This window comes from Tupaia chinensis, unplaced genomic scaffold (assembly GCF_000334495.1).
Source record: "Tupaia chinensis unplaced genomic scaffold, TupChi_1.0 Scaffold000292_1, whole genome shotgun sequence".
NCBI lineage: Eukaryota > Metazoa > Chordata > Mammalia > Scandentia > Tupaiidae > Tupaia > Tupaia belangeri.
Genome location: NW_006159777.1, coordinates 3,497,827 through 3,512,231, shown reverse-complemented (window position 1 = coordinate 3,512,231; position 14,405 = coordinate 3,497,827). Strand labels below are relative to the sequence as shown.

Sequence of the window (14,405 nt, the reverse complement as noted above, 5' to 3'; positions counted from 1 at the left end):
TCCGGAGGGAGGTCTTGGTCCGGCCGGCCGGCAGTCACACTGTCCAGGAGGGGACAGCAGTGCCCCCCTCTCTATGGGGAATCCTCTGGGGAATCCTCTCGGATGCACAGAGGTGGCCCTGCCATGTGCCCGGGACGCTTCGTGATGTGGACAGAGGTCTGCTGCTTTTTCCTATTTTTCCGAAGTCCTAAGAGGGCCTAGGAAGGGTCAGGCCCACAAACATTAACAGACCATTTTTTTCCCATTTAAGGGCTCTTCCTGCATCCTGTCCCTGGCTAGTAACTTTGAGACGTCTATTCAGCTGATTACAGTATGTTTTGCTAACCTCTTCCCAGGACACAGATCTTCCCCTTCCAATGACCAGCCTAGGAACTGTGGAACCCACCTGTAACCTACAAGCCGCACGCCCACCCACCCCCACCCGGCTGCTACATGTTCTGCATCTTTGGGCCAGATCAATGGAATTCTCTTCACTCATTTTCCCTGTAAATCTCAGAATCAAATAAAAGGAACTCCTGTCCGTAATCACCCCCAGAAAGGCATGTGTGCCTCCTCTCCGGGCCGAGGTTCATATCTGGCTTGGAAATCAACCGCAGTAATGATTAATTATTACTTTCTACAGTTGGTTATTTTTCTGTCGACAGTGATGAACGCCGCCAAGTGGTTTTGGAGTTCGACTCCGGACCCTTCTGCCGAGCTTCAAAGAAACCACTCCTGCACGTTCTTGCGCTTACACCAGGGCCGCAGCAAGAGCCCGCGGCCTTCGGTGCCCTGACATTGGTGCCACTGGTAAGAACAGAACCACCCCACTGCAGCCCCGGTCGTGGCCAGTGCCGGCCGAGGAGCCGTGAACCAATGACTCGTTCAGGTTGGGCCACATCGTGGAACCCTCCAGGGCTCTCCTCCCTGCCACACCCCCCGAGGAGGCCTTGTTTCAGGAGATGGGGGGAAGGGATGGTGTGTGGCCATCCCCCCGTCACCCAGACACGCAGCGGGCCCTGGGCAGGAAGACCTTTCGTGATCTGGGGGAGAGACCTTGGTGGGGCTTTTCTAGCACACGCCAGCCCATCCTGGCTAGCGGGCCCTGTGTCAGAGCCCCTTCCAGGCTCTGCTCTTGGAAGGCAGACCTCGGGCTCCAGTGTGATGGATCATAAAGACCATAGCCTCTGGGGAACTCAGGCAGCTTAAACTCTGTGGGCCTCGGTTATCTGTCAACTGGCAGTGGCGTAAGGCCACCTCACGTGACTGTCAGGAAGGCGCGAGTTCGTGGATGCAGAACAGCTCCACCAGCCGCATGGTAATGGGTGGAGCGGGCACCACACAGGGGCCGCCCGCCCGCAGTTTCAGTTACTGTGGTCAACCACAGCCTGAAAGTTTTCATTTAGAAATTCCCGAATAATTCTGATGAGCACATACCTCTAGCAATAAAATTGAAAACCTTGTAAACATGACTAATAGAAAAGGGCCTTACGTTTTCACCAAGTTCCACTCTCCTGGAAAGGAGAGACGACACTCTGAGAGTCTCTTCTGTGAGTATCAAACCTGTTTTCCCAAACCTTCTGATGCTTCTGCAGCGATTCACGGTGTGCCTCTATTCCCACCACTGCGTGCTCTGAGAAGCCCACGAGTGGGCGGACACTGCTGCGGCAGCTCCCAGATGCTCCCCAGAACTCGGTGACCAGAGCCCGTGGGCACACGGCTGTCATACAGGGGTGGACACTGCTCAGTAGTCAGAACCGCGTTGCTGGCCACAGCTTCCCCAGGGTGGCCTAAGGCACATGGAGGTGCACTCATGCCCACGGTCAGCAAGGACTTTGCCCGCTGCCACGCTGAGGCCTGAGACCCCTGGGGGCCGTCCCCACTGCTGACTGAGCGGTATCTTGCATCTCTAACCCCAGGCTCTCTTCTTTGAGATATCTCTTAACATGTGAAAACTTTCAGGGGTCTTTTTGGGAAAAGGTGAGCCTAAGTGCCTTTTTAATTTTTAAAAATTTGCATGTGTGCTTGCTGGAGACCAAGAGAGAGATAGAGGGCTAGCAAGAATGCATTCCCCACAGCATGGTCACACCGCAATCCCTTCTCCTCCATCTCTCCCTCTTGCCGGAATTTGGGGTGTGTATACACCCCTCTGGTACATTTCTCAAGCCACCAGTTCCAAGATTTGAACCATGTGGTCAGCCAGTAGGATCCAGCTGCCTTAACCACCAGGCTATGGGCTGGCCCCATTGCTGATAGTACACCTGATATTGACCCAGTTCTTAATGATGCAGTTATATGAGCATCGCACAGGCGGCTTCCCTTTAGCCGTGCACTATTCCACAGCAAACGTTCTGCGTGGCTTTCACTTGGCACTCGCTCTTCTGCAAAGCCTGTTAGAAACATTTGTTACCAGGACCAGCAGTTGGCATAATGGCTACGTCGCTGGACTCCCATGTAGTTGACCATGGTTTGAGTCCCAGATCCGGTGGCTTAAACTCATGCCGGGCATGTGTGCGTGCGTGCCCAAGATCCCGAGAGGAGAATGGAGGAGAAGGGATTGCGGGATGGTCGTCCCCCTGGAGGGTGATTTCTCGCTTTGTCTCTCTGTCTCTCTCTGTCTTTCTGGCGGGGGCATGCATATGCTATGGCCAAAACCTGTCAAAAAAAAAAAATCTGTTACTTAATTTGGCCCTCACAGCAACCCTTACTAAGTGCTGTTATCGCCCCTACGTTAGAGATGGGAAAGTCAGGCTTATTAAGCATTTTAGAAATTGTCTTAGAAGGATGCACTAGTCCAGCAGGGGTCAGTCACCCAGCGCTGCCTGCTTCCCCAGCGCACGCGTTGTCAGGGTGCCTGGGCCTGCACTTTGGCCCCGCATGCACAGCCGGCCGGCTGACGGTGGGAGCGGCCTGTGTGCTGTGGCATATCTACACCCAGTGGTCACGAGGAACAAGGGGTCTCACAGATGTACGATGCTAACAGCAGTGACAGCCCTACGGTGGCAGCCCTACGGCCTACAGCCTCCCGGCGGCTGCCCACCACTGATAAAACGCACACAGACCAGCAAGCCCAGTTAGCCGAGGACGTGACGGCGGTTCTTGGAAAAGGTGTGGAGAAAGGACGTGCAGTGTACACCACGTGGCTCTGAGAGCTGCCTGCCTGAGCACAAGGGCCGGAGCTGCAAGCACAGCAGCTCCATCCTAAGCGGCCGACAGCCTACCCGGAGGATGTCGCCCCATGACAAGAGCACACGTGACTCACAGTGTGGACGGGGGCACAGTGTGGACAGGCTGTTCCTGTGCTGTTCGTCCAGCTCCCGTGTTCTACCACCTGTCACTGCTAGGAGTCCGGACTTACTATTTAAACCCAGGGACAGAGAAAGGGTGCATTTCTGCGCTGGGGATGCCAAAGGACATACAGGAGAAAGTGGCAGCGCCCAAAGGTCTGAGACAGGTGCCCTTGGAAAGACGTTACTGACATGCTGCCCAGGTCAGCAGCCCTGCCACTGCACGGATGGACAGGAGTGGCTGCAGGCATCGCAGGTTCAAGTCCCATCCCAGACCCACCAGACCAGACCAGCTGGTGGCTGTTCGTGGCACTGTTTAGTGCTCTGGATGTTTAATATGGATTCTAGTTTAACACTTGAACTATGGTAAGAGCCGAGAAATCTTAGGGTGCTTTTCAAGTTTTAGGCATTTAGGACACACTCTTGCTTCCTGTAGATGTGACATGTCCATGTTGCCTTCTGTGGGAGAAATGCTCTTCAGGGAAGAGGGTGTCGTGGTGTCACACTGCAGGTTTCTCACCGACCGCCAGAGGCAGGAGCCGCGCAGGCCACCCTACCCCCGCCCCCTTGGCATCTCACTTCCTGAAACTTCGCTAGGAAAAATAAGCAAGGGGCCCCGAGTAATAGCCACGGAATTCGGCAGCCATCCAGGGCCCCAGTTCAAACTCCTTTCGCTCAGATTCTGACCACGTCTGTTGTGTGATTTCGGGAGATTAAAACCAGAGAGGGAGAGGAAGGCTCACAGGTAGTTTGTGGACAGCACAAGGGGTGACAGAACGCAGAGAGAGACATCGGGAACAAGACGGCACAGGGACGTGGCAGGACGTTAGGTTGTCTGGTCTAGAGGAAACGCTCCTTTCATCTGGGCGCATCCCTGGGCAGCACTGAAGTGGCCTGTAGACACGAACGCCTCACCTTTCAGTGAACGGCAGCAAAGCTGGTGGGTGGAGATGTATTCTGGAAGTATTCTAATTAAAATATTTAAAATAAAAACAAACCTTACTTTTCATAAAGGTATGCTAGCCACTGTGGAAAACATGGCCAATTTAATGCCTTATTTCTGGTGTTTCCAGAAGTCTAGTTTTTTGTTTGTTTTGTTTTTTTAGAGGTTTTTGCGATAGGGCGTGTGCACTCACAAGACACAAGAGAGACAGAGAGATAGAAAGCGAGAAATCGCCCCCCAGGGGGTATGGTCACGCCACAATCCCTTCTCCTCCATTCTCCTCTCGGGATCTTGGGCACGCATGCACACGCACCCGGCGTGAGTTTAAGCCACTGGACTAACCGCAGTCGACTACGTGGGAGTTCAGCAACATAGCCATGGTAACTGCTGGTCCCAAAATCTAGATTTTTTAAAAAAAAGAATGATTTAACTTTATTTAGTTATATTTGACCAGAAAGGAACAGAATGAGAGAGAGAGGACTCGCCTGTGATCGCCACGTGGGAGCCCAGCACCCTTAACCACCCCGCCACCTGCTGGCCCTGCGGAAGCCCGAGGCTGTGCTGTAGTGGGCCGTGGACATGACGTTCCAGTGTTTCCTGTCAGGCCACAGTGATTAACATCCCCGCTGTCACCAACGTGCTGGGTTGTTGGATAAGTCGTGATGCATTTTTTTAATGCAAAGATGCAGGACTTTTGCGACAACCCATCGTTTGTCCCTCGTTCTGGAGTAGGCGTCCTGCTGGGAACGCCCTGTGCCTCTCCTCAGTCCCAGCCAAGCGGGCTCCCTGGGGACGCATACCCAGGTCTGGCAGTGTTTGCTGACGCAGACATCATGCCTTTGCTTAGGTCTGGAGGGCTGCGGCATCTAACAGACGGCTGTCCAGCAGGGTCACCAGGCCCCAGTGGGGGCCTTCCTCTATTGCTGGCCCAAAGGGGCCAGGACACCCCGAGACTGGAGGATGGAGGATGGAGAAAGGGCTGCAGATTATGACCTAAGTGGGGAAACTGATGTTCCCCAGCTGGGTGTCGAGCTTGGTCCCAAGAACATCCTGGTTGCTACTGAAATATTGCCTGGAGGACCCTGGCATAATAGGCTCCAGGCCCCATAAGCAGCCGGGCTGCCCGCGGCTCCTTACAGCACTGACATGCCAACCTGGGCCCCCGCAGTCACTTTAGCCTTGCAGATCCAGGGGGGGATGATTCCCGACCTCTTCACTCTGAAAGGAGGACGACATCCACCATGTCCTGGGGGAGTTTATGAACTGCGGCTTTTATTCCGACTCCCCTGCTGGGGGATCCCGAAACAAGAAGCCGACTCGGGTTCCTGGGAATTGCTATCTTGGGGGTCAGACTGCAACGCAGCCTGAGCCGTTAGGATGGCCCCGGGTGCAGGGCATCTGCCGGGCTTACGAGGGGAGATGGGGTGTGCGTGGTGGAGGTGAGAGTCTGCAGCTCTGCACAGCATGTGGTCAGGGGTCTGGCCAGGCAGCAAACCATGCACACGGGTAAAAGCAGACCTTCCCCTTCAGTCACCAGGCTAATGGGCTTGTCTTTCAGTCTGAGCAGCCCACCCCCATCACCCACCTAGGTCATGACAATTCGGATTCGGTCACGAAGGAAACACATACACAAAAAAGTCGGTTTTAACCTGAAATAATTCTGTTGACATTTGAGTTGCTTTCAGTGGGACATTTGCTTTAAACCCCAAGATCCTCCATCTCCAAGTAACCCCGCCCCCACCAGCCAGCCAGAGCAATAAGTAAAACCCAAGCCCAAAATTCAGCTTCAGGTAAATCTGAAAAAAAAATGAGACTTTAAATATTTACATATGGGCCAAGAAACAAATCACAAAAGTATTTACAAAAAATACACAAGCTTATAGGCATTAACAATTTACACCAGTTCACAAAAGTATTAAAACATAAAAAACTATATAAATTAAAGTTAAAAACCCACAGTATGATCTAAGACTTTCTGGGATGCTCATGCAGGTCATGACAGAAACATCAGGCTTGCTGTGTCAGAGTCTACACTGCGAAACATCACCTTTTACTCTCAGAACATGAACGGCGCTGATGCGCCGAGGACAGAGGGCCCCCTGTACACCTGGCACCAGCCCGGGCGGTGAGGCACGCCGCTCCTGACCGGCAGTCCTGGCCCCAGCCTGAGACTCACTCGTCTCGTGGAGACGTCTCCAGCCTCGACTGCACAGAGGCTGGCAGAGCAGGACACAGGGATGGGCTTGTGGCTTCTGTAACTACAGGGGCAAATTTCCACTGACATGAATTGGAGAACCTGCTCTATCCCCATTCATGTCGAATGACCAGTTCTGGAATTTTTCAACCTGAATTTTTAAAAATGCTTTGCTGTGATCAGAAACACACAGGCCCTACCTCTGGCATCATCCCAGGGCTCTGCAAGTTTTAAAGAAACTTGAAAACAGTAAGAAATAAGGCGTAGATGAAACTTATTAGTAAGAAAATGGCACCTCTGGGGCTTTTAGCAAAGTTTCTAGCCAGGCAGCCAGGAAATATTTATTTCAATCAGAATAAACTGGAACCAGGATTTTGCCCAAAAGATCCAATCTGGAGACACAGCGATGAGAAACAGAAGCAAACAGTGGGCTAGTGCTTGAGGCAGCACCGCTCCCAGATCATGTGGTCTGGAAACTGCTGGCACCCTCGGTAACACACACGTGGAGCAAACACGGTGCACACGCGGGTGTGGCCTGCTCACAGGGACTTTCGCCTAGTCCCCACCCAGTGTCAGCAGGGGACACGGGCCAGCTCTCCTGGTTAACCCCGAGGCCAAGGCCGTGGCCTGAACAGCTGCCGAGACGACCCCAGACTCTGCCTGAAGTTTGTGTTTAAGTTGTACCAGTCGCCGTTACTGTTTTCCAAACATTCGTCTGATTTTTATCGTAAGGGAAGTATTAATAATAACCGTTCTGGGGAACTGACTTCAGTATTCAGAACATAGACTTTAGTCTCAGGGCTACTGACATTGCATCGACTTCTTCCACCACCCACCTCCTCCAGGCTCTGTGAAGAACGTGTGCACCGTTCGGGCCAGCCTGGCCTCCTACCCTCCAGGCTGCTGGTGAGAGCTTCCCAGGCCTGGGGGTTCTACAAGGGGCCAGGGACTGGCTACTCCACAGAGAGGGGGTGAAGGTAACAGACCGGTGCTGCAGAGACACCGAGGAGCAACTCCCGCGGGGGGCGGGGCGCCTGGGGTCTGTGCGTCCAACGGCGGTCCTGACTGGCGCTCCTACCAGCCTGACCACGTACCAGCCGGGTCTGGACTCCTAAGGAGGGGCCTAGACTACCCAGAGGCCTGTGCACATGTCAGACTTCTACTTGGTCTGGATAGCATCCTCTGATCATTACTGGGGGAACACAAGAAACCCTTACAGAATATTTCCACATATAAATGTGTTGTTCTTAAAACTTTTTATTTCTTTTTCTAAATATAAACCTTTAAAATGCAATCACATGATTTCTTTTTAAATTAAAAAAACTGGCATGAATCCTAATCTTTATACAATTTCACAGCAATAACAGCAGCATGATTTTAGCCTCTTAAAAGATTTCCTCCTTTGCTCTAAATAAAAGTGAATCCCAAGTCCTAAAACACCAGAGCAGCAACCACCCAGTAACTGGAATGAAATTCTCCCTCCTATTGTCCCTTACAAGCAGTGTTTAAAACTGTGAATGTGAATGTATAAAACTCAAGTATCGGTATTACGAGCTTGGGAATGACAGGGACTCTAAACTCACAGTGTGCACACGGACCACCTCGCTCGTCCGGAGGGTTGGGGCGGGGCGGGGGGGCTGAGGAAGCACAGGGCTGGGTTAGAGGGCTGCCCTGTCCCACTCCGAGAAGAAATGCAACTTCCGAGTGTGTCCTGGGAACGAAGCGCATGGGACACGCCTGCAGTGACAGAGCTGAGCCTGAAATGCTGGTACGGATGGCAAAGACGTGAGACTGGGACCACAGAGCACACTGCGGGCCAACACCACGGGACTCCGTAGGACAGACAGCGACTGCCCCAGCTGCAGCGGGTGAACCGGGACTGCTCAGCAGTTACTGCAGGAGCCTGCAGCTCACCAGCGGACAATCCACAGTGGCTTCGAGGGCTCCCGGGGAGAGAGATGGACAGATGAACTCGTATCCACGACAGACTGTGTGTATCCACCCAGTCGTGGGATGCTGGTTTTATGAACAAGGCTGCTAACTGAGGAGGAAAAAATGATGTGAAATGTTTTACTGTAATTATAATTTACCAAAGATTCCTGGGGTGGGGGCCTGTGTACAGGCAACACAGGACAAGTACAGAAATCCTCTCTACAGTGACGGGAGCCTGGCTGTCAAATTGCGGTGAACCCCCCACTGCGTGAAATAAGAACACGGACGGCTCGTGAGTCAGTGGTCTGACATTTTATACGACTCTCCAATGTTTTAGAGTCTAGATTTTTTATTGTTTAATTATAATGTGGCTAACTGTCGGACTTATCTGAAAGACCAGGAAGTTTTTCTCCACTCTCTTTTCACACACCAGACCCTTCTGGGACAGACAGGGAGAGGGAAGTGAGAACCCCGTCTGTCCCCGGGCAGGCTGTGTGGCCAGGGAGGGAGTGGGACACACAGTAGGTGCAGACGCCTACCAGGACATGGTGTGAGCTGCTCGGAACTGCAGCGAAACCCAAGAAGAAAGGACAAAGCAAAATGCGAATTCTGTTCGAGGCCGTCCTTGGGCTCTCAGCGAGCGACCTGGATGGCAGGTGGTCTGTGACACCGGGACCAGGCTTCAGCACAGTGCTTTGCAATCACCCAGATCTCTCTTAAAGACAAAAGCAATGTATCCCTAGATGGGCGAGATGGTAAGGAAGCAGGGGAGGGGGAAGGTGGCCATTTGTTTACCTTTATGCTTTTTTTTTTTTAATGTGGTCAGGGGTTTTGTAGTGTTTTTGTTTTTAAACTTTTTTGGTTATTGAAAAAAATAGAACAGTCCACTGTCCAGCAGAGGCTGCTTCGACTCTATTGCCCGGGGCTCACTCTGCATGGATCTGTGTCTCAGGGTGCTGCAAAGACAGCTCTGCGGGCAGGAAGGCCCCCTGGCCCAGGGCTGTGGCGTAGGTCCTGCTCTGCGGGTGGGCAAAGCCGGGTGGCACGTACGTGCCCAGGCCTCCCCCTCCAAAGCCTCCTCGCTGGTGCTGGGGCAGGGAGTGGTAGTCCTCCAGGTTGTCGTACTGGGACACCACAGTCGCGCCGGCCTGGCGCTTGTTGTGTGTCTGGTACTGGTACAGCACGCCCGGGTCCCTGTCCATGCTCTGGGCGTGATGAAGTTTCAGGCTGTGGCTCCTCTCCGGCTTCGGGGGTGGGACTGCGGGCTGAGTGAGGGGCTCATCCTCCCGGTAGCAATCCCGGGGGTGTTTCTCTGGGGCAGGAGGCTGTCTGGCCCAAGGCCACTCCAGCTCTTTGGAGAGTCTGGCCTCTTTGTGGTTGGGCCTCGTGGACTCCTGCCCAGGGGCGTACTTCCCTCCAGAGTTGTGGTAGCTGATCGGCTCAGAGGCGTCTGGGATCCCTTTGGACCCATAATCCAACTGGCCGGCTCCCTGGGGGTACGACGGCCCACCCTTGGAGTCACAGAAGTGCCGATGGCTTGCGTCCTGGTGTGCCCTGTGCTCGGCGAGCCCGCAGCCCATGTCGGGCAGCTTCCTGTTCCTCAGGCTGCTCTGCTTCTGCGGGAGGGCCGGCTTCTCGGGCTGCACGCCACCGTGGCTGCCGTGGCCGGGCCCTGTCGAACTCCGGCTCCAGGTGCTTCCGGTAGAAGCGGTCGTCCGCCTCAGGACTGAGAGCCTTGGCCGGGTGCCGCCCCTCCTTGCCCTCTGCCACGGAGAGAAGTCCAGTTTTCCCAGGATCCGACTTACTCCGCAGGTGGATGACGTAGATCCCACCCAGGTCGTCCTGCACGGCCGGGACCATGTTGTCGTACTGGGACGGGACCGGCCCTTTCACCTTCTGCCGCGCGCGGCTCTCCCTGCGGAGGGACTGCATGCGGTACTTGTCCACGTCCTCCAGATCCCAGGACGCGTAGGAGTGCTTCACATCCGCAGCAGGGGGCATGGTGACCATGTTATGGTCAGTACCAGAGAAGTAGCCCGCCGCACTGGCCCGGGGACGTGGTGCTGGCCCGGCATAGCCGTACACGGTCTTCCCTTGCAGCCTGGGGTTGTAGAAAGCGAAGTCGCGATTGGGTGGGCGGTGCGGGGGCCGTGCCTGCACCGTGCCATAGGCGTCCAGGTCGCACAGGGCCCCGTCGGCGCTGTAGGAGAAGCCGGGGGAGCTGGAGTAGGGGCTGTACCGGTAGTGGACCCGGCCATTCTCGAAGTACGGCTGCAGCTGTGTCACGTGGTAATCCGAGCGGGCCTGGGAGGCCTGGTATGGCTTGTACTGGTACAGCGGCCGGGGGCAGTAGGCCGCCTCGTCATCCGGGGGCACTTCTGTCCGTGAGATGGGGACAGAGCGGATCATGGAGGTAGGGGGGGCGTGGAGAGACTGCACCCTCCGGATAGTGGGGTACGGCGGGATGTCCTCGGGGTAGCAAGCACTCCTGACAGAGGAGCCCAGAGGCGGCACGTACTCCATCCTGCTGCACGGCTTGGGGTAGTGTCCAGACACGCTTCTCCCTGGGGCCACGTATGTGTTGTAGCGAGGCCCCACGGCAGTGGGTGGCTCGGACCTGGCACCGTACACTTGGTGTGGCTCCAGTTTGTTGTGGTGTGGGGGGACACTCTGGGAACGGAACTGGCAGCTGGGAGTCATACCGAAATGCACACAGTTTTCTGGGCCAAAGGCCTCAGCGGTGACATCCGGCCTGGCGAAGGAGCAGTAGGCCATTTTCTGGGGGGCGTGCTGCACTTGCGGGCCGGGCAGCGCCTCATCCCCGGGGTCCGACGCAGCGGCGAGGAAGCAGTGGTAGTCTGAGCCGGTGGCTTCTGCGCCAGCAGAGTGCGTAGCAGCAGCCACCTTGCTCTCCATGGTCCTGGTGGGGGGCATCGGTGCAGGGAAGCCACAGGAGTGCATGGGGACAGACTCGGCACGCAGGTGCAGCGGTGGGGCCCTGGCACCGTCCCGCACCTTCTCCGGCAGGCCTGGCTGGAGGGCAGGTGCGGCCACGGGGCCCTGAGCCGGGGCACAGGTGTCGCCGACAAAGACAGGTCCAGGATCTTCCAAGACTCGAGGCTCAGGTGGCCTCTCTGGGGCTGGGACCGTCGCTGGGACCTATTGGGAGATGACAATGTTACTACGGAGTCTGTTTTTCCTGCTCCCTCTGTGGAATCAAATACTGTTAAACTTAGAACTCACAAGAAGGGCTTCAGGGTAGCAGCTCGGACAACCCTGAGCTGTGTGGTTGGTAGCACTGGGCCTGCCCCTGCAGCCTGGAGGGCCGGGCCTGCCCCTGCAGCCTGGGGGGCCAGGCTGCCGTGTGGTGCGCAGAGACTGCTGTCTCTGCCGGCCGGTTCACACGGCGTTGCCGGGACGTGCCGACCCCACAGCACCAGCCAGCTAAACCCACTCGAGCGACACCCAGTCTCAGCGTCAAGGACACTCTGCGACTTTCACGTGTAGAGTTCGCTCTGTCAGCTCTGGAGGATATCTGAGGCGGCTCCCGTGGCACACATGAGCTGTTTCAAGCTCACAAACAAAGACAAGGGCAATACCGCGAGCCGTCGAAGGCGACATCCAAGACAGACCTCTCTCTCCCCTAGCTTCCACTTGCTCTGGGGTATGGACCCACAGGCCCGATCGAAGCACCCAGCTACACCACAAACGCACCGTGCTAGAGGGAGCTCCACGACGATCAGAAATTTAAGTGCTTTTAGTGCCAGGTGACCACAAAGAAACCTGCGGCACTTTTTTAGGAAGAAACTTAAATGTCCCACATACAATATTCTCTCAACAAGGGGTTGCTGGTTAATGTTCAGAAAATAACAAAAATCCAAAAGTATTTAAAAAGTCCGCAAGGCAAGGCTTCCCACTGTCCAGACAAAGAAGCATTTTTGTTTGTTTTTTGGGGTTTTTTTTTGAGAGGTTTTTGCTATAGGGCGCGTGTGCTCACCAGAAAGACAGAGAGATAGAAAGCGAGCGATAAATCACTCCCCGGGGGGGATGGCCACGCTGCAATCCCTTCTCCTCCATTCTCCTCTTGGGATCTTGGGCACACACACACACACACACCAGGTGTGAGTTTAAGCTGCTGGGTCCAGGACTTGAACCGCGGTCAACTATGTGGGAGTCCAGCGACATAGCCATTACGCTAACTGCTGGTCCCCAAAGAAGCATTTTCATGGTGCGGACACGCCTGATTTCAGAGGGTGGTTAACGGCATGCTCAGAGGCACGGCTCAGCGATGCAGTTGGAAGAACGCATGTCAGCCCACAGCCCTGACCCGCCTGTGTGAGCTCTTTCTCTGTACAACTATGGACAGGCTGCTGTGACCCTTCGGGAGAGTTAAGCTACAGTCCTCACGGGAAACGCGGATGGCAGCCTCCAGGTGAACTGTCCACGGGCCTGCCACAAGACGGAGCAGAGGTGGTGTCCAGCCCCGAGGCCACACACACCTGCTGGAAAGGACAAGCCTCTGGGCTACACGCACCCCACCCCGCCGACCCCCTTACCTTGTGGGCGTTACTGAACCCCATGCAGGCTGTAGCTGGTCCCGGCCCCACAGCTGGCAGCTGCTCTGCTGGCCTCTGGGGGGGCGGGGCGGGGAGGGGGCGGTTAGTTCTATGCGTGCGCTGCAGGGTGGCGGCAGTGACATCGGCAGTGCTGGCTTGTCCAACCACGTCCCAGGTGGCCTCCCTGATGCTGATCCCAGCTGTCACTGGAGTAGCTGTCACGTAAGCCATGGCCGCCGTGCTGGCGTTCTCTTCAAGGGACCCAGCATGACGGTGCGTCTTGTCCCGAGGCAAAGTGGCAGATCTGTCTGCGAGTTCCGGGAGGTGACGGGGCTTCTCTGTGCTCGCACCGAGCTGAGGCGGCGGCTGATCTCCACTGCAGAACCGGAGCAGAGCCTGGTCCTGAGCGGCAAAGGTGACAGGCAGCACACTGGCCTTGCCTGGATGGTCTGCGGGGCCTCGCGCGTGGTCGCCAGGCTTCTCGGAGTCTGTTAAGGGAGCAAAGGTGACTCTGGCCTTCTCCTGGTCCCCAGACAGGCAGGGGCGGGGTGGCTGACCCCCCGGCAAGTCTACATGGTGCTGCTGCTCCCCAGGCTCGGTGGCGTTGGCACGGGCTTGGTCTCCAGCTGCGGTGGTCTCTGGCAGAGGCTGGTCCCAGCCCCCCGGGGCACTGTTCTGGTGGGGGACCTGTTCTGCCGGCCGATCTGTTTGGAAATAGGCCTGATCTAGAGCCACGCTACAGTAAGCAGCAGGCGGCTTGTCTCCGGCTGTCGCCATGGCCACGTCCCCGTAGTGTGTGTGCCCAGCCTGAGCAGCCCCAGGTCTCTTCAGTGACTGAGTGGAGGCTTGCTGCGCAGACTCTGCAAGGGCTAGTGCCAGCATTCGGGCAACGCTTTTCGGAGGCGGCGGTGGTGGGATAAGAGAGACTGAACTGACGGGAACGGGGTCCTGAGGGGGGTCATGGGTAACTGCTCCTAGTGGGAAATCGGGAGAAAAAGTGAGAGTGAACAGGAAGCTTAGGGTACCCATCTGGAAAGCAACACACTCCCCACTCGGTCATTAACAACCGGAGCCTTCCACATTTCAGAACGGCAATCCACGGTCTTCTACCCCACATGCAAGGCTGGAGGAAACACCTCTGCTTCAGAAGGCAAACGGAAACAAAGAGCGGCTAAAGACTGCAGCCCCCTCTGGCACTGCTTACAGAGGTGGGAGACAGCAGGCCCCTCGCCGCCCGGGGAGGGCCGCCCGGAACACCAGCTGCGTGTGCTGCACATCAGCATTAACCACAGTTTCACACGGATGGCGCAGGCTGGCTTGCGACCTTGTAAGTCTACAGTAAAGGGTACTTTACTAGCAAAGAAAAAGGAACCAAGAGCTATGAAGTTGTGCAAAAGTTACCCACGAATTCTCACCATCCAGAGAGATACGGGGACTCTGTGGCGGTCGGACGCAGGCCCACTGGCCCTTTGGGGAGTTCTGCTTGACTTTAATTTATGGCTCGAGCCATCAGC

The 14,405-nt window shown here is 55.7% G+C and overlaps 1 protein-coding gene and 1 long non-coding RNA gene across 4 annotated transcripts in view; one reads left to right on the top strand and one right to left on the bottom strand.

The window, feature by feature from the left end:
* The window catches only part of LOC102481129 (uncharacterized), an 11,536-nt gene extending 11,006 nt beyond the window's left edge, over positions 1-530 (top strand). For all 3 annotated transcript variants that reach the window (XR_001370509.1, XR_001370508.1, XR_334836.1), the window contains one exon: positions 336-530. This is a non-coding gene — a long non-coding RNA (uncharacterized LOC102481129). The remainder of the gene's footprint in view (positions 1-335) is intronic.
* A 5,317-nt stretch (positions 531-5,847) lies between these two features.
* Positions 5,848-14,405, bottom strand: part of LOC102481818 (rho GTPase-activating protein 32) — a 120,630-nt gene continuing 112,072 nt past the window's right edge. The window contains 3 exon segments of the mRNA XM_006150642.2: positions 5,848-10,000; positions 10,002-11,494; positions 12,892-13,865. Coding sequence (XP_006150704.1) covers positions 9,262-10,000; positions 10,002-11,494; positions 12,892-13,865 — 3,206 coding nt within the window. The 3' untranslated portion in view covers positions 5,848-9,261.